General features: G+C 37.4%; 1 protein-coding gene across 4 annotated transcripts in view; it reads right to left on the bottom strand.

The window, feature by feature from the left end:
• Window positions 1–26,055, bottom strand: part of KIF16B (kinesin family member 16B) — a 276,301-nt gene that overhangs the window by 39,275 nt on the left and 210,971 nt on the right. For 3 of the 4 annotated variants that reach the window (XM_039874451.1, XM_039874452.1, XM_039874453.1), the window contains exon 24: window positions 15,108–15,197. In XM_039874451.1, the coding sequence (XP_039730385.1) occupies window positions 15,108–15,197 (90 nt within the window). Of the gene's footprint in view, window positions 1–15,107; window positions 15,198–17,047; window positions 17,286–26,055 lie in introns of those variants that run through there. The other variant, XM_039874454.1, reaches the window with a different exon arrangement.

Here is a 26,055-nt window from a genome sequence, read left to right as displayed (position 1 = left end):
CATGCATTCCACTATGTTCTGAGTAGAGAGATTAAATGTGGGGACGAGGAATAGGTAGGGGACACCCACAGCCAAGAGGAAGGCAGGAGGAAGCTGGGGGAGAAAGAATCAGGAAAACCTCACAGTGCTAGATGGAGAAAAGGCCTGAAGACCAGCACTTGGCTTTCTGGCCGTAACCAGTGATTCCACAGCCCTTCTGAACACCAAAAAATGAGAGAATCTGTTTCAAAATTAAGGAGAAAAATTCGGAAAAATCCTAGGCAAAAGTTTAAGCAGGTAGCAACTTGCTGACTTTCTCCATCCTCCCAGTATCTTTTCCCTCCTTGGCCCCAAGATACACTGGTGTTTTCTCCCCCAACATTTAATCCACTTCACTTAAAAATGAAAAATAATTAGATGAAACCAAAACTGGAACTTGAATAAAAAGGACAGAGTAAAGAGATGTTGAATGAAACATAAGCAAAAGGCAGATAAAGAACATTTGCCACAAAGAGAACTGGTCAAAGGGAGCCAGGAAGAATTCAGACAAGAAATCATTGAGTCTTATAGGAAGTACAAAAATCACCTCTAAAAAAAGAGTCAAAAGAAATAAATAATACACAGGTTGAAAGAAGAGACTATCAGCGGAAAAAGGGGTAGAAAAGTGAGCCAGCTCTTAGATAAATGGCTAATTCTAGGACTCTGACAGGTAATACATAAAATAAGCCTGATGTATCTTGTGGTGCAAAAGTAAGAAAGTACTCAAAAACAAAAGCACAATGATAGGAGTGTTACAAAGGAACACAGGTGCCAACTGAAAAAGCTAATTGCTGAGCTGTAACAATTTGAAAAACAAAACAAATAAAAAAACACATTGGTATATAACCCAAAACATAATGACTGGATAAAACAATTGAATAAATTAAGAAATGAAGAAGAGACAAGTCTTCCACGCAGAAAAATTCCAAATAATTTATGTAAATACTCCATCTTCAAGGAAGTAGAACATCTCTCTCCATTACTAAAACGTGTGCTGTGCATAGTGACTTCTTTCCAATGTGCACAGTATAGAAAGGGAGACAGTCTAATAAATTTCCAGTGGAGAAACCCAGAGAAACCTGAGCCAGGTGATCAAGGTCAGTATCAACAGTGATAAGTCATACTGATTGTGTACGTATCCTTTATATGATGTGATGAAAACAGAACTTTATTTACCTCTGTGATTTTCTTCCTCTAAACTCATAACTCTAATCTAATCATGAGAAAACCATCAGACAAATCCCAATTGGGGACAGTCTATAAACTACCTGAACAGCATTCCTCAAAACTGTCAAGGTCATCAAAAACAAGGAAAGCATGACAAACTGTCACGGCCAAGAGGAGCTTAAGGAGACATAATAACTAAATGTAATGTGATATCCTGGATGAGATCCTGGAATGAAGGACGTTTTTATGTAAAAACTAAGGAAATCTCAAAAATATACTTTAGTTAATAATAATGTATCAATATTGACTTATAATAGTGTGGCAATCATTGTGACAAAGATTACTATACTACTATAGATTGTTAATAATAGGGTAAACTGGGTATAGGGTATATGAAAACTCTGAGCTAACAACATTATTTTTTTCTGTCAATCTAAAACTACTGAAGTAGAGTTTCTGGTTTTTGATCTGATACTTAAGGAGCTTAGAAGCCATCATTCCTGTCCTCATTACAAAAAAAAAAAAGGTGAACAAACTAAAAACCAACAACTCTTCTTAGATCATCAGAGAATTGAGGTCACAGGGCAAACTATAGTCCCCAAACCGAACAGATAGACAAACAGGCAGAGAGAGAATCACAGCTTACAGGTCACAGAAACCCGAAACTGTAACCAGTATTGGTAGGCAGGCTTTAAATTATAATTGATGAATTGCTAGAGGCCCAGAGTAGACTAATACTGAGTTAAAAACTTGGGGGGTAGGGGTATTCTCCACACTTTCATGAGATTTACCTCCAGGAGTCCCACTGTCTCGCTGTAAAGATGGGAGGAAGATGCCCTCATTCCGGCAAGAGGAGAAAGCAGCCATTCTGAAACAGACCCAGAGCTCTGCTTTCCTTAACAAGGCCCGCCTCCTCACTGGAAACTCTTTCACCAAAATCCAATCACCTTGAGTTTTACCAAAGTCTGAAAGACCTGAGGAAGTGAAATGCCCCACTCGGGCTCACTAAAAGACTGAGACTTAAGCAATCATAGGGTCTATACAGGGCACTTCACCTCCCTCTGCACCTCATCACCACGTTGCTAGGGCTCCAACAACTGGGGACTACAGCTAAAAGAACAGCAAGCCTCAGACTCTACTTAAGTCTCTGAGAAGACCCAAAGACAAGGGAGACCAAAACAAGGCACTACAGGAAATTTTAGCCTCTGACACCATACCTACAGCAAACAGCAAACACAGACTATATTCTAGCCAGGTAAACATGACACCTCACACTAAAGACCTATATTTCTTAATTCCTTTTCCCCAATATATCATGTCTGGCTTTCAGCAATAAATTACAAGGCATGCTGAAAGGCAAAATACAGTCTAAACTATTCTAAAATTAACAAAGTTGACACCTTCCACCCCCATCCCTCCCTTACCTCCCCTTGACCCGCTAAAAAAAGTAAAACAGAAGAATTAAAAAAAAAAAAAAAGAAAGAAACAAACAAACAAACAAAAACAGTTCTGGAATGAAAGCCCCAATGGAAGGAACAAAAGTAGAATGAACACAATAAAAACACAAATTAGCATATAGTACACAATGTAGAGAAAATAACAGTGCAAAATGAAATGTGCTAAGGGAAAGAAAATGTGACCCAAGACATTTATAGCTAACCAAAGTGTCTTTCAAGTATGCAGGTGACAGACATTCTCAAGCAGGTAAGAACTCAGATAAAACACATCAAGGTGCATACTGGATGACCACCAACAACAAAAACAAACAAAAAAAAAGAGGGAGAGCATAATATACAGATCTCAGGAATGAAGAAGATATGGTAAATACTGCCTCTACTCACAACTAAGATGAAATTATGTATGTATGATTTATGCATATAAGATTGTAAATGTTATATATCCCGACAACATAAAATATAATTCTAAAAATTTGGGAGACGGGAGTAAACAAAGTGTGCTAATATTATCTTTGATAGAAGAGTAAATTTATCATTTATAAAAGGGAAACACAATTGATAATTTATAAAATGAAAACATATTTGAAAACTAGCAGCTAATGTTTTAATGTTTTTTATGATCTTTTTTCTTAAAGTCATATATTTTAGAGAATTGAATATAGCTTGTGGTGAAGAAACATTTAATTTGAAGGTCAGCAATTTCTTCACTATTAATGTTTTCTTTTACTTCTGTTACAGTCAAGTAAAGTTAAATTTAATGTTTGTAATTAAAAATAGCATATCTAGAATGAACATGTTATGAAGTTATTTCATTCTTTCTTCCTATTCTGCTTTTTCTCATTTTAATTTTTTTATCAATCTATATATCCATCCTTTTATCTGTGCCTCTTCAGTTAAGAACTTAAAATAGTGTCCATTAAATGGTAACATTAATTATATTTAGAAAATGATTTTGGGTAATCTGTTGCTTTCTTTCTGTATTATGTATAATATTTATAAATGAGCATACATCGTTTTTATAGAAACAATAAAATATGATTATCCTTTTTATAAATTTAATATAACAGTTAAATTAATATCATATGTCTCTTTCAATAACCTAGGATTTAGGGCAATCAGATTTCAAGTCTCAACTCAGCAAAGAGCTGGCTATATAATCTTGAAGAGTGAATAAAAACCCTCTAGCTTCTAGTTTTGTCATCTGTTAAAATGAAGTTGAACTAAGATGTTTAAGTTTCCTTTCAGCTCTGAAATTCTGTAACTCAGGTACTGATGATTAAAATCTCTCTATGCTGAGTTAGAAGTGGCACTTTAGATACTATTTTGCTTTTGAGGAGTATACCTTACTTCCTGTAAAATCTTTATGGCATTCTTACTTGAAGCAAGGCAAGGAAAGAAAATAGAACTCAGTATAATAATAAAACATTAACTTTCAAGAGGTTGTAGAATAGAAAAAGGACAGACACAAATGAGAATGCAGTATAGATGAGAAAACTCTTAAAATTATATCTTTTCCTGCTCTAGCCATTATCTTTACAGCAGGAGTGGGAAATGAAGCAAAGATATTTGAACTCTTATAGGAAAATTGTACATTAAAATTAAAAATGATGACTGAGGTCAAATAAATTGGATATTTGTGGGAGACACAATAGGCCTAGAGAATAGTGAAAGAAAATTTAACAATCCTATGGTCTACTTTCTCTAATCATGAAATTTGGTTATGCAGAGGAAAATATAGGAAATAAACAAATGAGGATTAAAACAGCATTTTTTTTGACCTAAGAGAAACATAACAAGCTTGTTCTGCAAATCAGTAAATAAAACATATTTTAGAGACAAAAGAACTAAAATAAAAGCCATTAGAAAAATGAAAACAATAGTTTTAAGGCTACTGATTTCCAGTGAAATTCATTTTCTCTTGCTCAGTGCCCGTGAAGTCTATATGATAATAGGAGAACTATCAACAAAGTCAGATAAGAAAAATCAATACTTGCTTATAACTACTAGCACAGGAATTTTATGGGATTATTTGTGAATCTCAATATTGGGAAAATGAAAGCATTGAGAATCCATCAATTCATCTATCAAGTTAGCTCACTATATATGTATATGAGAAATATAGTCAGCATTCTGTGTTGCTTTGGAATATTTCTTCATGATCTAAATGACCGCAGAGTGAAATTTTCATCTACAAGTTGGTCTTTCCCTTTCTGATTCCCAGTGAACTGACACAGCCCAATTATCACACTCAAATTCTAACTTCAATGTTTATTACATTATAATCAGATCGGTCAGCCAGTTTGCTGCCATCAAGAAGATAAATTAAATGTAATGGAAATGTCTGCTTTTATTAGAAGCCTTTCTTTCTTGGCCAAGTTCACTTTTTAGGTGAGATGGGCTTCATATTAAGTCCAGGTGGTCTTAAAGGCAACGGACAACACAGGTTTTGATAAATGGCATTGTTATTTCTTTGGATATAAATAATGACAGCCCTAACATAGAAAAGAAATTAAAATGCGCATTAAAAAGTCTTGTCTATATTTTATGATTTTATAACAATTAAGCAGCTAAAACTGGATTATAAAACGCACAAAGAAAACTGAGAACAACTAATAAAGTATAGAATATTTACTAATGAAAAGAAAACATTTGACTTCTGTTACCACCTAATAAAAGTGTATTCCTCATTTACTAGGCATTTTCTTTACTCATGTAATACTTGGCTACCTGATACTCAATTTTTAAAGATTAGAGGGAAAAATTCTATATGGTACTCTAATTGGTCAAATCCGCTATAACCTGTCTTTTGCATGTAGATGTACCTACATGATAACCAGCAGTGTTTGAAACATCCACACCCTGCAGGTTTGTGGCTGTAAATCTCAACTACTCAAGCTTTTGAGAAATGCAAATAATGAAAATTCATCGAAGGGCAGCCATAATTCTCACAGCTGACTAGATGGAAGCATTTCTGAGTACTCAAAATTAATAGCAGTTTCCAAGGCCTTATAAGAACAGCTGTCACTGAGAAATACACTCAAAAACAAATAGGCAATTCTCTTCCAAGTTTGATTTGTAGAGGCATGAAGTAGCAACTCTTCAGGACAACCTAGGTGGTTATTAAAGGAACAACGGGCTACCTTTAGACATCTGATATGGTAACTTGAGCATACCACACGATATTTGTGAACACCTGTTGTGTGCCTAGCCCAGGGCTTGGTACATACTAGACTCTCATTAGATACCTGCTGAATGAATGAGCAAGGCAGAATTCTTTGCCAGTGGCCCTTGTGGAGCAGCCAGCAATTACAACTAGGACAGCAATAACGGAAGCTGCTCTCCTGTTGTGACCTGAAGTACTAGAACCTGGAGTCATCCTAGGTGTAAACACAGTTGGAAACCTAGTTAGGATCACACTGACTTCATTATATTTGGTATAAAGATTATAACTTCTCCACATAAAATCTCAGTCCTTCCAAAGCCAGTGTCGATTTTATTTAGGCATGAGACAGTGAAGACAGATTAGAGGACATACATGTATGTCTCAACAATTTTTAAAAGTGAGAAACATTTTAGATCTGTGAGAATTTCATATCACATTTTTAAGAATTACGCAGTTGAATTCATTCAAATGTTGGTATTTTCCATCTCTTACTATGATGTTAATTATCTCTCTTAGAGACTAAGACATTACAGGAACCTGTCATTGTTGACATTCAATAAAAGGAACCCAATTTCTAGTTATCCATGGACTCTTGCTATTCCGCAGATTTATACAGGAAACAGATTTTCTTCTTTTTGGTCTCATTTGGAGCACTCTGAAAACTCCCCCTTCTGAATGAAGTCATGCAGAGAGACTCAGGACAAAGAAGGAGGACTAGGAATCAGAGGAGACATGAATCTTGCCTAATCTCTAAGAATTGATGTGACTTTGAACAAAACTCTGGGTATTTGATTCTTCATTTCTTAAAAAAAAAAAAGTGAACTACTCAATCTTTAAGTACTTATATTTCATAATGTGCAAATGGTTTCAACCCACTGCTGTTGAAGTTTCCTTGCTGGTTGCAGAGGGAAACCTCACATGTCTATCTCCCCTTGTCTTTGGTGATCAAAGAGACAATCAACATGTTTTCATTGTCTAAGTTTAAAATAGCTGTCATTAATTTTGACAAGATTACTTGTCACTGGAAATCACCTTTTATGTTTCGTGATACATAACAATGAAAAATCAACTTATGCTCCCAAGGTGGATGCAAAAGAAATGACAGGAAGTGTCTTACCACTGGTCCAGAGAGCATCATTTGGGGAATATTTTTTCCCCCAACTACACATTCTCCAGCACCACTTCAGCTGTACTAAATCAGAATTTCCTAGTTTGAATCCTGGGTGCACTTATGTAGGAAAAGCTTCCCAGCTAATTCTGTTGCCTTTTGCGTCCCCACGCATTCTTGAAAGCAGTGATTTAAATACTGTGTATCTATCAGGTAGACGGAATCGTATGATATAAACAGTGAGATATCTCAGCCTCTGATAACATACCAGGTCAGGAAGCTGGCAGCATTCTATTTTTGCCTACATAGCTGTTTGCTGTTTAAAAATTCAACGAGGCTGAGGGCTTGATGCAGCTGAATTTATCTAAGGCTTACTGGATGCTCTCTGTGGCTACGGTTGGTAGCATTACATAATTTGGGTAGTGAGTAGATTTGCAATTCTTATATTAAATTTGGAATGCTGGTTACAAAACTGTTTCAAATGCATTTCAGTGATGGATGGTAAATAGCTGTCCAAGACAAATACGAGGCCAATAGCCAGTTTTTTTTCTTTCCCTTTTTTGGTGCTGCTTTGGAGAAACTACTTGGAAAATAGAGAAGATGAGAAATGGTTCTATCAGTACAACCTGCAAGTCCATAAACAAATTAAATAAACTCTTGCCTAATTGTTTTCTTTCATCCCATCGGTATCTACCGGGCACCCAGAGACTGCCAGATAGGAGAGAGACCAGTTGCTATAACACAGCTATCTTTCATGTTTTACTCAAAAGCTCTGAAAATATTTTCCCCCTCCACTCTGTAGAGAGAAGGGAGGCCCCTCAGAGATGTGGCTGATAGAGGCTGATCCTGTTTGCATTTTTGGGACTCTAATACTCACTGTGATAACTCAGTCATGATGCAAACAGGCAACACGACCTGCTGCACATAACTTATGCTCTTGCCATGCATAGGCATTAAAAGTTCCCTTAGCATTTATTTCGATTGCACATTTTAATACAAAAAAATCCCATTTTCATGGTTCATCTTCTTGCCTCTAGGCAGACCAACACAATATCTGCTTCAGAATCACTCTTAGCCAAGATTATAAAATGGCCCTCGATGATGGATTCCAATGCTTAACTGCTTTCATTGTGAGGTGAATCTCCAGAAAGGTAAGGTGCCTATTAGGCTCCAGCAATTAGAAAGAGCTCTTTGTTAAATGTACTAAAATAAAGTCCTCTAAAAATCAGACAAAGGTTGGCATCTCTGAACCTCCTGGAAGGACCCTCTGATTTTCTAGCCCCGTGTCCTCCTACTTAAATACATTCAGAGCCCACTAGACACTCATCCAAAAGGAAGGGAGAGAAGAAGGAGACAATAGGTCTTCACTATTCATTCTAGTGGTCAAAGGGGATGTGGGTTTTAAAATAGTGTTTTATTCAGCTTCTTGATTAGCTATGTTTTTGTCTTAGTGGACCCGGATCTGAATCCACAGGTGAACTTCATGGACACTAGACATAAACAGTAACTACCTCTTCCACAGAGGAAAAAAGCGGACACCGAGGCTTTGTTCCTGAGCACAGAGCTTGACTGATATTTAAAAGGATTATACTGATTTTGATAGAGTAAAAAAAACACACACACACACAAAAAAAAACCCCATAATTTTCAGACAGATAAAAAGTATTGTGGAAATGATCTGCATGATAAAATTTCAAAGACGTGCTCTCTAGCAGATATTGCATCTAATAGTTCATAGTGGCTTTCAATAACATATTTTATCTGAGGCTCTCACAAATTTTACAAACTAGCTGTGGCATTATCATTTTACAGATGTGGAATGTGAAAACACAGGGTTTAATTTGATTAAGATTCCATAGGAGATCAGTGAAGGGAAATGGAGAAGGAAAGCTGGAAGGAGCTATTACTTTGCACAATAAATGTCAGCAGATCAAGAGGACAATTAATTCAAAACAAAAGGGAAACTGATTTAGAATCCAGAAGAAACTGCTAAGGTTAAAGAAAATGAATAAATAAAAATAAAACAACAGTTTTTAAAATCGTAAATAATACAGCACTTCAGTGAGAGCTTGGTCCAGTCATACAGGGACTCTGGAAAGAGAATGAGCATAATGCTTACAAGAGATCCAAGATCACATGCAGCCAGTATGTTCTTCCTTAGTATTATACAGGACAAGAAATTTAGGGTTCTTTTTTTATTCTGAAACTTGTCAACATACAAAAAAAAACAAAAACAATAAAGTAAATTTTTCTTTGATTTCTGCCTTTTCTCTGCCCTCAATCCGGATGTTCCAGAGTTTCATACAACCCAGTGGCTTCTTGTCCTTTCGATTCAAAAGTTCGTTTCTCTTGTAATAACCCTAAATTCCTTTTTTCTTCACAGACATATGTCATGTCCAATAATCAACAAGTCCTTCCTATTTTAACTAGTTCACTACCCAAGTGTACGTAAAGTATCCCTGAGGAGGTTTTCAGTTGACATCATTCTCCCTAAGAAAATATTATAGTAAATAAATAAGAAAATAATTGTGAGTATATAGGGAGATTAAAAGATTTAGCTGAATGATGGTTAAGGAATTCTTAAAACCTTCTCGTTAATGGAGGTCAAGGCCCTCAGGGCTCTCAGCCTAGCCAGTTTCTGTGTTCTTTTCTAATCTTGTTTTTTTGTAAATTAAGTCTTTAAGAACGGTTGAACAATTACCAAATTTCTTCACAGAGGAAGTCTGCACATGTGGATCAGAAGACATGAAGATATCATCAAGAATATCCATAGGGAAGTAGTCACAGCAGCAAAAAACTAGAAAACTAGCCCTATGTCCAACAAGAGGATTCTGGAAAACTGATAAGGTAATTTGCCAACTTTGCTACTACCATTGCTCACAGTAAAATGATAAATTGCTTGATAAACTGATCAACTGTTTGTGGACTATCGTAAGAAGCCATAGCTTTAGGGTTCTCTGTTTGAGGTAACTCTTATAACTCAGCATGTCCCTTGGAGAGACTTTGGAAATTCTGCTCATGGAGCTGTCCCCAGAGATTCTGGCTCCCTCGATGCACAGCATTCTGTGCCAGAGTGGTTGGCATCTGCCCCACATTGGTCTCATCTCCTTGCATCTAAGCTATTACCTGCAAGAGGTGGGGCAAAGAGACCAGCATTGGACAGCTGTGCGGACTGCTGCAGGCACTGCTGAGAAGCAGTGATCACTATCTTGTACCCTTCTCAGGTCACCCACTGCTAAGCATGGCCTTTGGGACTCCTGTGAAGCTGAATGTCTAGCTGGACCCACGAAGACCTTCAGAAGGCATTGTAAATGGTTATTTCTGAGGATTAGATTAAGAAAACTTTCATTTTCTAAGTACTTATCTTTGAAAAATTTCAATCTTTTACCATAAACATGCAAATTATCATCTTAAAGAAAAAAGATTATTGAAAGAAAAAAAAACCTCCATAAAAGGAACTGTGATATCGAGCTCCTTTAGAGGTATATTTCCCAAAAGAATATGTTTAAAATTCCAAGAGGAACTGTAAATTAATGAGTATAATTTTAGACGTTACAAAAGATTATAAGCAATAACCAAAACTAAAGTTTTAAGGTGAACAAAGATTATCTAACTTGGCAAGTGTATTACAAACTATATATTTTGAATTAGTGGTTTTTTTTTTTTTCCCACATATTTTCAGCTTGATTTGAACTAGGACTTGTATGACTAGGTAAATCTAATAGGTATCATTAAAAAAAGTTATCATCAATCATTTCGTTACTCTTGCAATTAACAGAGCAAGGGTAGTTTTCTACTTCCATAGAAATAATGAGCCCAATTTAGTGAAGGAGAGGCAAATAAAACACGTTCCCACTTGGCTATGAAACAATCATCCATGAGAGAAAAATTTCAGCATCCTTTTATATGAACCCTTTGCTTTCCTGAAGAAGTTATGTCTTTAACAAGTCCAGTGATTTCTAGGATGTTGTTAGGCCAAACAGACCACTTGGAGGTAGTTGATTACTTCAAGAAGATTAGCATTCTATACAGAGATGTAAATAATATGAACAATAACAAGAGCAATCATAATTGATGAATACCTAATAAACATATTACTCAAGTCTCAGTAAACAGCAAGGAAGACTATGTGAAGTTAGACTGCACAAAAGAAAAAATGTTTTTTCTATGGAAAAAATATATAGCTGATATTCAACTTGGTATTTAAGCTTCATCTTAAAAATGTTAAGTGGGCAATGCTGTTCTCTCCTCACTGAAATAAGATCTAGATCTAGAATGAGATGCTACTGCATTTTTATTTTTACATTATCGTTTGTCTAGAAATAGGAAATAGAGTCAAACTGCCTGGGCTTCTACACTGGCTTCTGCTCACCAGTTGTGTGACATGAAACAAGTCTCACTCCAACCACAGGACAGCATGAATGTCAAAAGCAAGCACAGCTCCCAGGGCATGCTAAGCACTTAGTATATGGTGAGGAAATTAGAGTTGTGACTACATGTCAAAAAACTCAATGGCATCAGTTTACCTTCTCAGGGTGTGTAATTAACACAGCTTCCCTTCCTATCAGCATTGTTTTAGGAACTTACTACACAGTTCCAAATCACTACTCACATTACCACTTCTCTTTCATGTGTCTATGGGTTCCCTTTCATAACTAACTTCATTTTTGTCCTTATGGGAAAGAAATAAGGCACAAAGTTGGACTCAACATGGAAAAGCAATTTCCAGGCTTGGTTATCACTGAGATCATGAGTCTGTCTTTAGGGAAACGGTTTCTGTGAGAAGTCATCTATGAAAAGAATGGGAATTTCAGCTGAGTTTCAATGCTCAGGCCTTTTTTAATATCATCCAGTAGTTTCCCACAGCATGAAGAAAAAATTCATGGCCCTAAAGCATCAAGTCTTTACCTACTTCCCTGCCCTCATCTCGACTACACTTGCCACTTTTTACAAGTCATTCTGTTCTTGGAACATGCCAGGCTTGGTCCTACCTCAGGGCCTTTGCGTTTGCTCTTCCCTCTACTTAAGCTGTGCTCACCCCCAGATTTTCATGCGTAGCTCCTTCTCAACATTCTGATCTCAGCTCAAATTTCACCCCTTCAGGAAGCCCTTCCAGGCTTGCCCCATCTGAAGAAGCCCACAGCCCAGGTCTCATGTCATACTTTCACACTGCCTGGTTTTATTTTCTCCATGGCACTTAACATTGTCTAAAATTATTTATTATTATTATTTTTTGTTTATTGTTCATTCTTTCTGCTTCATGAGAGGAGGGGATGTAGCTGTCTTGCTTACAATTATATTCACAGTGCGGAGTTGCTCAATATAGATTTATGAACGAATGAATGAATGAACAAATGAATGAACCAGCTCAATTTTCTAAATTTGAAGGTCACTTATTTTCAGCACGATGTATGTAATACACTCTTTCCCCCTGAAAAGAATTTTACACACGTGATTATCTCTGTTCATTATTTTTGCCTGGTACCAGACAACCTCTTCAATTTACACGTTCACACCATTGTTAACCTTTGGTAAATTTTGTTTAAAAATTGCTTCTGATAGAGATGCCCAATAAACATATGAAAAGATGCTCAAGGTCACTAATCATCAGAGAAATGCATATTAAAACCACAATGAACTATCACCTCACACCTGTCAGAATGGCTATCATCAATAAATCAAAGAACAAGAAGTATTGGTGAGGATGTGGAGAAAAGCAACCTTCATACACTGTTGGTGGGACTGCAAATTGGTACAGCCACTGTGGAAAACAGTCTGTAGGTTCCTCAACAAATTAAAACTGGATATACCTTTTGACCCAGCAATTGCACGACTGGGTATTTAGCCAAAGAAAACCAAAACAATAATTAGTAAAGATCTATGCACCCCTATGTTCATGGCGGCACTATTTACAATAGCCAAAGATATGGAAGTGACCTAAATCCCCATCGACAGGCAATTGGATAAAGAAGCTATGGTTCATATAGACAATGGAATATTACTCAGCCATTTAAAAAAATGAAATCCTACCATTCACAATGACATGGATGGACCTAGAGGTTATTATGCTGAGTGAAATAAGTCAGACAGAGAAAGATAAACACCATATGATTTTACTTATATGTGGAATCTAAGGAACAAAAAAAACAAACAAATCTAAAACAGACTCACAAATATAAAGGACAATCTGGTGACGGCCAGAGGGGAGAGGAGAAAGAGGTGAAGGATTAAAGAAGTATATATTAGTAGTCAACAGATAGATGGTCATGGGGATGGGGAACATGGCATAGGGAATGCACTCGGCAATAATGTAATGGCTAGGTGGAGAGCCAGAGGAGAGAAAGAGCAATCAGGGAGATCGTTTCATAAACTATATCAATGTCTAACCAATGTACTGTATACCTGAAACTAATAATAAAATAAAATTTTAAAAAAGATTGCTTCTGTTTGTTCTAAAGTTTTGTTTGAAAACAATGATTTAGTACTGTGTGTAATTTCTTTGCAAACTCATTTAAATTCTCTCACATCATTTAATTAAAAGGCTATTTCTTCAAAGAGCCCACCCTGAAATGATCTTATAGTAAAGTGCCCAACATTTTCTGCTCCATCACATCTTATTAATATTTTTCCTATAAGATAAAACCTCATTTAACTGCCACATGACATGCACACTCCTTAAGAATTAATTATTATACATTCCTTGTTTATTGTCAGTCTGTCCCCATATGAATTTAAGATTTATAAGAGAAGACACCTTTGCTCTTGTCACTACTGTATTACTGGAATCTAAAAAATGTGCCTACATAGAATGGCACGGAACTGACGGCACTGAAATAACTGATATGAAATAAATCATGGAATGAATAATATGTCTATAATTCATATATATGCACATATATGTTTGTATGTATGCATATAAAATTCTTGTAAAGTTTGTGTGCTTTTGTTTCAAGTAAATTATTTTTTCCATCTATTAATGTGGGAATTTTGCATATAATGAATAACTATACACTATTAAAGTACTGACATAGTAACTTACAACCAAGCAGTTCATGAGCTACAAAGCTCACTTAAAAAACAAGTTGCTCTGTACATTTAATATGTACACAAAACTTCCACTTTTTATTGTCAACATTAACTTGGGACATGAAGAGTAAATTGTAGAAACAAACTTGACTTTGAAGCAGTTACTTCTGGAACTAAAGCCTCATGGGAACACTGAACTATAATTCATACCTGAAGTTTCTTCGATTTTAAATAGAATACTATTATGATAGCTTAAATTCACCCGGACTCAAGATTTTCTACATGTCAAGGAACCATTATATTTACAAAAAGGTATTTCTCCTTATATTGTATATTTGATAAGAAAGGGTGGAAGGTATCAAGTGTTAAGGAAATACTATGTCTTACAAAATCACTTTTAAGACTGTCATAAGAAACTATAAAAATAGTGCTGAAAAACAACACTTAGGGAAAGCAGCCTAATTAGATAGTGACTACTGAAAGATTTTCAGTTAATTTGACCCAAAATTCCAAAAGAGCTGTGTGTATACAAGGTTTCCTTCAGTTGAAGTGAAAATAATGATAATAATAAATACATTCACTTAGAAGATACACATTAATTTTAAGATTCTTTCTTTTTTGCTTAATAGTATTTTAAAAACTAGTCTTTGTCCAAAAAAGAAAAAAAATTACTAACATATCAATACACTCTGGATATCTGATCTGATGTATGAAATGACTACTTGCGCCTAATAATTTCAGACTTATCATCTACTTCTACTCCATGTTTGATGCTAAATTAACTTTTATGACTTTACTTCTCATTAAGTGGAAGTATAAACATTAATGTAGCCTTTTTCAACAGAAAAAAAGGGTAAATCTATACTGAGGAATTTATTGCTGAGAAGTTGTAAATTGATTAAAATATTTAAAATTTATCATAAAATTTATGAAAAAGAATTCATTTACTATCACTTTCAAATCTTATGTTCAGAAAATGTTTAAAATATGTAGAATAAAAATAAAACAAAGGATAAAAATTAAAAAGATATCTTTGACAGGTGAGTAATTGCAATAAAACTTGGTAACACTTATAAGCTAATACCTAAAAGAAGGACACTGATAATGCAATCAATTCATTTACTTTATAAAACAAATGTTAATTGGAGATAATTATTTTATAACTTACCTCTGCATACTTTAACTTCAATGTTTTATGCATTTCTCGAAAACGACTGTAACGCCTGAATACAGTCCACGTCTCATCTAGGACAGTAATCTATGAACCAGAAAAATCAAAATAAATCAGCATTAATTAGAGGAAAAAGTGACTAAAATTTGTTTTAAATGATTTAAAAATTAACGAATAGTGATTAGCATGCAAAATTTCTCCAGAATTGAAAACATTAATCTAGCTGCATAAATAAGACTTATAAATAATAATTGCTCTCTACTTAAGCATGTGTCTCTGGTTCCCAAACCTGGTTATAAGCAGCACGTGCCTATGTAAAGTGAGAGACAGTTACCTCTTAATGACTTTTGAAAAGTATCCCTCAACGTTCAACTTGGGTTGCACAAAGAAAATCCCACAGGGTGACCTTTCTGTCATGGCAGTGTGCCCATACAAAATGTTGGTACAGGTCACCAGATGCCATCGGAGTAGACAGGAGGGGAAAAGAGATTGAGAGAGAGAGAGAGAGAGAGAGATTGAGAGAGATGGAAAAGCAGAGAAAAGAAGACAGAAAGAGGAGGAAGGAGAAAGGAGAAGAAGAAGAAAAATGAGGAGGGTAGGAAAAGGAGAAAAAAAATCTTTCTGTATCTCAATGATTATTAATATGAACACACAACAATACGTTTTGCTTTATTTCAGAGGAAGAATTCTCAATCCAGCCCTTCACCTGTAGTTGCTGTTGAATGAGCTGGGTGGAAACTCTGGTACACACAGCTCACATACTGAGGTCACAGTGACAAACAGAAGCTGGTAGACAATGCCAGCCTTTAGAATCACACCAAAAGCCAGGCTAATGAGTCTCAAATTCCTATCTCGGTTCCCACCTTTCTTCTGAACTGCAGATCCAAGTATCCAACCTAGAGATATCTCTTTTTGGATGTCGCACAGGAACCTAGAATTCAATGTGTCTAAAATTGAACTCGACATATTCTCATTAGAACTTGGTTCTTCTCTGGTATTCCACCTCAGTGTATTTCACCACCTTCCACCAAGCTATGCCAGACAGACATTGAAGCCATCTCCATCCCCTTCTTCACACCATGTCCACAGTAGAACAAGCACTAGCTCCTGCTCTCCATTTATCTCTTAAACATTGCTTAGAGCTCTATTCATCCATCCTTCACCATAACCACCATCTTACCCTAGACAATCGGGTCACATGTGGCCTCTGCCAGGGCCTCTCCCAGTTGTCTGTATCATATTTACCTCCTTCAATCTTTTCTCTGTACAACTGACAGGAAAGTTTTTAAAAACTTAAATCCAATCATTTCACCTTCCCACTTAAGACCCTCCCTAGTGCTTCACATTGATCTTAGAAAAGACTCACATTTTCAACCTTAAAGGCCCAATTTTTTAATTTTTAACCACTGCCAGCAGCAAACTCACCTCAAGCCTCTCTTCCACTAGGTATCTTCACTCATGCCACACTCCCTAAGTGCACATATTCCTTCCATCTCAGGACCTTTGCATGAGCCATCGGTCTGTATGGGAAGCCTTATCCCACACTTTAGAGAAATAAACTTCTTGAGCACAATAATTCAACCTGATTCTCCAGCAACTTAATCACAGGGGACAAGCAGGAAAGTAGACGCATCAGTACACAGGATACACATGTGGGTTGTTTCAGAGGAAGAGTGAGTCTTGACTCTTAGTCATTCTCTGGTTCACTCATTTCCCAAAGTGGCAAATGAGATGATTTGGGAGTGTATAAGGATGGTCATTTTTTATTTTCATCATTCTGGCTCTGTATTCATTATTCACAATTGTTTAAATTGATATGTTTCTTTTGAGTTTCCTCTAAAAAGATATTTTTATAAGAACAAAAGTTAAGTGTATTTACAAAACTTATTATGTAAAAATAGTACAGGTGCTCTGCAGCTGTAAGTTTTTAAAGCTGGTTATGCAAGTCACTCAAGCTTGGGAAATGCTGCTGCTGGCAGCTAAGCTGGGGATCCTTTCTCTCTGGTTCATGCCTCAACAGACCCGATCCCACTGAGCACAGTGAGCAAGGCCAGCACAATCAGCAGGGGTGTGATGGCTTTCTTAGGGCAAGGGCAGAGCAATATGCTTCCTTGGCTGGACACACACCGGTGTCAAAGAGAGAACTGGAACAGATGTGGGCATGATGCGGCCGACCTGCCAAGAAAGTTCAGAAAATTAATGGAATCACACCCGTGACGTGGGAATAATAAGACGTAGGATGCTCATAGGTGAGACCATCCTATCCTGGGACTTTGGATTCCAGAGAAAGTTACCCAAGAATGTTAGGTGACCCTCATCCCCCAGATTCTAATGCCCCTGGCTCTCCATCCTTGCCCTGAAATTCTTCCACTGTAGCTCTTGAACTCATGGGCAATCAGCAAGATCCCTTAGATCCTCAGCGCCTTCCGGGAGCATGCCCTTCATCTGAAAGCTGGCTGAGGAACCACTTTCTGTGCAGCCTTCTCAAGCAGGGACTGTTTTCTCTCAACACTCTTCATCCCATTGTGCCGGGAGGTGGGCAGACATTCTTGTTCTTCAGTCCAACTTCCAAACCACTGCTCCTCCACCTTTTCTAAAATCCCTTCGCTGTGAAGCTCATGCCTTCAGATCCTGCCACTCTACTCACCTTTCTTGCAGGTACCAATTTGCCTTAGTCACTTCCCCAATTCCTCAAAGGTTTAAGGTTCTGCTCAGTGTCATCTGCTCCAATGGACTATGGGACTATGGAACTCCTGTCATCATTCTTGATAATTTTGTTAACCAACAGATGATCCCTCTAATACCCTGACCTCTTGTTCCTTGACCTCTGCCCTTGCTCCTTTCTCACTCAATTTGAAAAACATAGTGATCATTATAACTCTTCCTTTGAATTCAACCTCAAATCTCTGTTCTACCCTAAGACTAAGCTAAACCACAACTCTGGTTAAATTTGTCTCCTTCTTACCAATCTGTACCTTCTGAACACAATGTGGTTGAAGAAAAACACACCATCTAATGAACTGGTCTAATTTTAAGTCATAATCACTACCTTCAAGTCAGCTTAGATGCCTCCCACCAGTCATGGCACATTTCCCAATTCCATTCGCTCTTCCTTTCTCTTCGATAATAGTTATCTAAATAGTTTACTACATCTTTCCCCTCAAGCCTTCATCGTCTCTCGCCCTGTCCTCACTCTCAACTGATAACCTTAATTCCTATTTCACCGAGAAAATAACAATCAAAAACACATTTCCACAAGCACTCTCAACCAAATCTACTCATCTGTCACTATCTGCCCTGTACTTCATCATTCTTCCTGTTACCAGGCCTGAGATACAGATCAGTGCTCCTGGGCAAGGCCAACCCCTGTTCTGAAACACTTAATTCCATCCCTCTTGCCGCCTGCAGGACATTGTAATAAGCAATTTTCTCTTCTCTCTCCTGTACCAACACATTCCCAGTCTCTACTAGATTATTCTCAATAGCATTTAAACAAACTATTCTTTCTTTCATTAAACTCCCATCAACACCTCCCTTCCCAACTACCACTCCATTTCTTTCTTGAAAGGGTTTATTCTTAATGTCATTAATTTCTTTCCTCCCATACCCCTTGAATCCACTCCAATCTACTCAGCATTCTACTGAAACCACTTTAATACTATTAACAAGGTCATCGGCAACCCCTATGTTGCTAAATCCACTGGTTAATACTTGGTCTTGACCTTACTTGATCTATTGGCAGGATTTGACATAGCTGACAGATCCTCCTGGTAACACCTTTTTCATTTCGCTTCCAGGTTGCTACATTCTTTTATCTGAATTTTCTTTGCTAGGATTTCTCCTCATGTCTCTGACCTCTGAAGATCAAAGTGCCCCAGGGCTTAGTCCTTGAATATGTTTTATTTTATATCTATACTCATTTTTTTGGTGATCTCATCCCTAGATGCTTATTTCTCTCCTGAACCCAGACTCATATATCCTATGGCCTACTTGATATGTCTTCCTACCTGGATGTGTAACGTGCATCTCAAACTTAACCTGGCTAAATTCTGCAAAATTATTCTCATCCAAACTCAATCCCCTTCCCACTTCCCCATCTCAATAAACGACAATGCCATTCTTTTATTTGTTCAATCCAATAACTCTGGCATCATCCTTGATGCTCCTTTTTCTCTCACACCTCTCATCCAATCAGTCAGCAAATTCCTTCTGACAAAGTTCAAATAATAATGAGAATCTGACCACTTCTTATCATCTCCACTGTTCACATCTTGCTCTAAGCCACTATCATGTCTTGCTCAAATTGTTTTTAACGGCCTCCTACTTGGTCTCCTTGTTTCTGTTTTTGTTCCCTCTCTCTAATTTTCCCTTTGTTTGTTTGTTTGTTTTTTTCTCAACATGGTTGTCAAAACGGTCTTGTTAAAAATTAAGTCAGATGAGGCTGGTCCTTTGCTCCAATAGGATACCCTCCCAAAGTGTTTCATCTCATCCAAGATACAAATTCAAGTTCTTTTATCGACCTACAAGGATCTCTGTGATCTCTCTCCTTCTTGGTTTCATCTTCAGCCACTCTCTCCCTTGCTCAGTCTGGGCCTTCGTGTATCTAGAATACATCAAATATGCTACATAGTAAGTATGGCCTCGGGGACTTTGTATGTGATTTTTCCTCTTTCTGGCATCCTCTTTTCACAAGACTAGTTCCCTCACTTCCTTCAAGTCTTTCCTCAAAAGCCACTTTCTAAGTGAAGCCTTTTCTGGATATCTGGATACACCATCGAAAACTGCATCCCCCTTTTTCCATCTCCACACTACTTACTCCTCTATTTTCCTACTAAACACTTCTTACTACCTAACATTACTTATATATGGGTTTCTATATGTTTGTTTGTTTGTTTGTTTGTTTGTTGTCTCTTTCCTACTAGAATACAAACTCCAGGAGAGCAGAGATTTTTAGCTGGTTTTTATGGCACCTTAGAAGAGTCCTTGACACATCACAGGCATTCTGAGAAGAGTTTGGAATATGGAGCCCTGAGATGGGGGCTTAAATACACTCATGCTCTTACTGACAATGAACCAGCAATGCCTTTTTTCATCTCTCTGTGTGAAAAAAGCCCTCAAGAAAGCCTCAAGCCAAATTAGGATAAGGTAAACTGGACACCTACCTCGTGGGGCTTTGGTCTGAAGTTCTGTCACTTCCACAGCTCATTAATATTAAACTACTTTGTGAAATCTCTGATTAATGAAATGGCTGCTCTAAACTTACCTCACAACTTTGAGTTTCGTACTTATAAGGAATGCCAATTTTTCTAACAACATGCATAAAGCAAACCAGTGGGAGGACATGACACAGCTAAGTGATTTTCTGGGCAGTAGATATTAAGGGCATTAGGGCACAAGATGACAAGACAGTAAGAAGAAAATAAAACCCCTGAGAGGGCCCACAGAAGCATCCAATGCACTTCCTTCTGCTTTCTTGACATCACCCCTAGTGCTTATACTGGGACATGGGATGCTACCATGGCATGTATGCATATCCGGGAAAAGACAGAGAAAGACGGCCCAAGGTGGAGAGGGCTATTCGAAGATGTGCACATGTTTTATTTTTTTATTTTTTATTTTTTAATTGTGCTGAATGAGGTCAGTAATGGTATCAGAGGGGTCTCTGTTTTCACTGTGTAACCCTGGTGACTCCAGGAGTCTCATCATTAAAGAAGAGGCAGCAGATTCTCTGTAACCATTAACGCTGTGTAAAAAATAAGTTCTCTAAAGTGTTAAACAATGAAGATCATTATTGGTACATTCTGGGTAATGATTTATTTTGTTGCCTTATATCTTACTTGATATTTTAATAAATTCACATTAATAAACTCACATACAGATCTCAATGACTTATGCCCTCAGTGTTGAAGTCTATAGTTTAAACTGGTAGTTCTCAAAGTGTGATGCCTGTCCCGCAGCATCAGTTTCACTTAGGAACTTGTTAAAACGCAAGTCCTGAGGTCTTACTCACACTTACTTAATCGGAAACTCTGGAGTGGGGTCTAGCGACCTATGTCTTAACAAACCCTCCAAGGGATTCTGATGCAGGTTAAAGTCTGAGCATCCTGCTGTAAATCAGATATGGTCACATCTCAATACCTTCCCACCCACCCCCTCCAAGGCCAAAGACCTTACCATGGCATTCGGGGCTTTTTCCAGGCTGATCCAACACTAGCTTTCTAACCCCAGCTCCCAGTGGATTAAAAATCTCACACTTTAGACAAGTTACCGACAAAGAAATATGGCACATCTGTCGATTTATGGAAGAGTCTTTTGAATGGTCTCGGTCATATACTCTGTTCTGTGACTAGAGAATACCTGTTCGGCCTCTGGGAGGGGAGCGGAGGGTACACCCACACAACAGCTCCTCCCTCTGGAAGAATCATTCTCTCCTCCATGATTCCTTACCATGCAGTTCACACTATGATCAGGGCATACATCACAGGACATTAATTATACAACTAATGTTATACTAATTAATTTATATAACTGATATTAATGGTGTAAATGTCTCTTTACCCTACAAGATTTTAAGCCTTTTAAGGGAATGAGCCTTTGGCAGTTATTGAGGTAGTAGTGAGAGGACTCTCTTGTAGAAATAAACATTTATTGGGCTACCACTATGTGTCAGGCACTATTCTCGAGGCTGGTGGTTTTCTGAGAGATGCAGTTAAGATTATTTTGCTCTTCAAATCAGGTAAGGATTCCAGGCGTGGCCCAGATCAGTCGAAATGGAGAACAAGGCCTGCTGCAATCTTGGCTGCAATTACTCTGTTCTGGTGGTTTCTTTGAGATTCATCTGAATCATATTAATTAAATTATTCACACAATGGTATGTTTTTTTCACCTACACTGAGAATATGGTGCATTCTCGATATTATTTGTAACACAAGTCTATAGCGAGGAACAGATGGATTTCCAAATTCTTCACTCTTGAGTTTAACCTGAGTTCAGGTTAAATACAAGGATTACAAAGGCTCAAACTTCCTACTTTATACATAGAACATTTAAATCTCCCCCTTGTCTATCAACATGTAAACAAAGTGAGGACAATGATGACGAAGAATGGAGATCATCACTAGCCATGACAGAAATGGCTAGCAAGGCAACCATAGGTGTCATCTCTCCATAGGAAATGATCAAATCCTTTCTCTATAACAAAGATGCTTTCACACATAGAGCTGGAGACATGGCACATACGAGGTTTGGAAAAACTACACAGAAAGGAGGAATATGTGTTTAAGTCCTATTTTACCCCCAATTAAAATTTGGCGTGGGATGAGGATAGAGAGAGGATCGCCATGACAAATAAATCAGATCAAAACTCTCAATTACTTTCTTTGATGTTGAGAATGTCGGGCATCACTGCTTCTTATCTTTGAGGAGCAAATTTTATCACTTCTCTCTCACTAAATGGTTCTACAGATACAAATTCATCTTTTCCAGGCCATAAAATGATCAAGTACAATTTAAACACCATAAATAAATCCACAAGATGAACTGCATTTACTTATAAACAATTCTTATTTGAGTGCTTTCCACAAATTTATATTATATACATACTTTGCTGATTTAAGAATTGTTATTTTTAAGATCTGTCTTCAATATATATTTGCTGTGTATATCTATCTGTGTATAGAGTAAAATCAACAGTTTTTATCCAAAGAATAATCTGGCCCCCATTTAAACAGTTACTTATAGAGTTCTCTTTAACAATACTTACTTTTTAACAACATTTGGAGAAACTATGTCAAGTACGAAAATATAAATGTCCTTGTATTTAGTAACAGTTTGGAGGAAATGATCTTATATCAACCTAGTATATACTAAAAAAAGTTGACATATTTTTGCAAAACATAATCTTATGAATCAACAAAACTATGAACATGTTTGAAGAAACAAAATACTTTCCAAATGTTTAAATCTGTTTAGTAACGTGCATTAATGCATTGAGTTTAATTAAAATCTCTTCAGACAACTGTTGCAGACGCAACTAAACCGAAGGTGGTAAAAGAAGCCAACACTCCCATTAATCACAGCGATACCCGATTGATAGCACAGACTGCCATTCAATTACTCCTGTCCCTGGTCAACTTCTAGGATTGCCAAATCTTTCTGAGGACAGACAGCACCAGTGCTTCTGGATTTCCGATAGGCATGCTCACCCAGCGTTCACTGTTTGTCTTCACTGTGACTGCCGATAACCTCTCCTGGTCTCTTAGCTCACTTCTTCTAATCACTCACGTATGTGCCCAGACTGGAAACCAGGTCAGTCTTCGTGCCAGTGGGATACTAACATCTTAAAATCCCTAGCTGCCTAGACGTTCTGGTGGGTCCCCATCAGAACAATCCCCCAAATCAGGCAACCGATAATGAGAGCTTTCCTCCTTGAAGAACATCACCCCTCCCAGGAAAGGCAGACTGCATCGGCATGAAATTCATGCAGTTTTAACTGGACAAGGTCACTCTTGGAAATCCTTCCAAATTACATTCTTTGTGATGAGTATTTCAAAATGTTCACAATTTTCAATCCTAACGTACAACAATCTTATTTTACTGAGATGATTAGGGTTGCCTAAGACCAACTCCCTGAGCATCTTACCTTTTCAGCCTATCTCAAAAAGACACTGTTGCAATATACATAATCTTCCTTATTCACTTCTGCCTGAGAGCCCCTCCCCAAGGCTGGCCTTAGTCTGCACTATTTCCTATTACCAATACATCATCTGTACCTGTCTGCCCTTGGGCCTCTGTCCTGGTGTTTCCATTACCCAGAATGCCCTCTGTGCCTCTCACTCTCATCTCCAATCACTGAAATCCACCCATCTTTCTCAGGCAAATAAAAATGTTAAGTCTTCTTGATCATCCCTTAATGACCTCCTTTCCTCTGCACCGTCCTACTTTTCTGCATGTTTCTCTACCCCCACTTAGCAGATCCATGAGTACATGAACTGCTTATTCATCTTTTCTGTCCCTCAACAGCTTGATACTTAGACTATGAGCTTTTAAAAAATATATTACAGGTACCAAATAAATATTTGTTAAATAAGAAAGAAAAAAAGGAAAGAAGGAAGGAAAGAAGGAAGGAAGGAAGGAAAGAAGGAAGGAAGGAAGGGAGGAAGGGGAGTCCAGTCTCTTTTCAATAAATTTCCACATTTTTCAATGCCCTTCCTATTGTGAAATGCGGGCAGCCGAGTGACTATATCTTAATTCTTTCCTGACTTACCAGTAATTGTTTAAAATTTTTAGAGTATAGGCATTAGGGGGGAGGGTAAAGAATTGTAAAACAAAGAAAGAAAAAATGTCATTTGCCAAATTCCTTTTGGAGAAAGGAGTCTATCGATTTAGAAGAAATACTGTGATAAACAATTTGGGGAGGGTAAGAATGAGTGCAGGTTGTGAAACTCCTAAAAAACACAGCAAGAAACGAACCGTGATCTCTGAATTGCCTGTAGAGAGTGGGTCCTGTTAACTTAAGAGACTTTTGGTTATTAGTGTCATAATCCTTAGTTTTTTTGTTTTTTAAATTATTTAATTTTTTAATTATAGTTGACACACACATTATATTAGTTTCAGGTGTGCAACATAATGATTCGACATTTATATACTTTATGAAGCGATCACAGCTATAAGTCTGGTAACCATCTGTCACTACACAGAGTTGTTATGATATTACTGACTACATTCCCGGTGCTGCACACTACCCCTGTGACATTTTATAATTGGAAGTTTGTACCTCTTAATCTCCTTCACCATTTTTGCCATTCCCCACTCTCCTCCCCTCTAGCAACCATCAATTTCTTTTCTGCATCTAGGAGTCTATTTTTGTTTTGTTCATTTTGCTTTTAGAGTCAACAGAGAAAATCATACAGCATTTGTCTTTCTCCGTCTGACTTATTTCAATTAGTATAATACCCTCTAGATCCATCTATGCTGTCACAAATGGCAAGATTTCATTGTTTTTTTTTTTTATGGCTGAGTAATATTCCATTGAATATATGTACCACTTCTTCTTTATCCATTCATCTATCAATGGACACCTAGGTTGCTTTCAAATCTTGGCTATTGTAAATAATGCTGTAATAAACAAAGCGTGCACATATCTTTTCAAATTAGTGTTTTCATTTTCTCTGCATACATACTGAAGAAATGTCATGGTCCTTTGGGTAAGAAAGCTTGAGTGTAAAAGCCAAGGATGTGAGCTGGAGTTGAATCCCTCTATTTAACAAGGGGGCAGCAGTTGGAGCTTCCAAAAGATATCTAGGAAGGAGGAGAGAGAATGCTGATGCTTTGAGGAGAACATAATTGTCTAATGGGGTATTTGCAGTTATTTGCTATGAGATGTGCAATGTACCTCACTCTCTGGCTCCTCTAGGGAAACTTCAGAAAAGTTTACATACTTTTCTTTCTGGGGAATCCAAAAAGTGCTGAGGTCTACAGCCAAGTGGACATAAAGGAAAAGAGACTGTGTCAGTGACCATCTAGGGGTTCCAGGGGGCAATGAAGTAGCTGCCCCTTGAATCAGGTCCACGAAATGCATAAGGAGTTCCTAAACTGAGCAGGCTCCCCCGCCTCCACTGCATTGGGCTCCATGAACCAACAGCTCTACTAACTCCACAAATTCTATCTCAATGGCACCTGAGGGAAGAAGCTGAGCCCAGCAGGAGGAGCGCAGTCTTAAATCCAGTGCACTGGGCAAGGAGACATAAGTCTAAGTTCCAATGCTAGATCTGCCTCTGTCTGTTGGTAACGTGGATGGGAGGTGTACGGAGATCGGAGAATGAAGATTCCTTAAAGCAGGAGACCCATGCAGATATAAGCTTATTCTACCTTATTATCCAGGAGACCCCTCTGGGTAGAGCATAACCAACAAGTAAAGAAAGTGGCTTCTGAACTTGGTCTGAAT

Source organism: Pteropus medius, unplaced genomic scaffold (genome assembly GCF_902729225.1).
Source record: "Pteropus medius unplaced genomic scaffold, Ma_sr-lr_union100, whole genome shotgun sequence".
Classification (NCBI taxonomy): domain Eukaryota; kingdom Metazoa; phylum Chordata; class Mammalia; order Chiroptera; family Pteropodidae; genus Pteropus; species Pteropus medius.
Note: the sequence above shows the minus strand (reverse complement) of the source record. Positions and strands in the feature narration are given on the sequence as shown.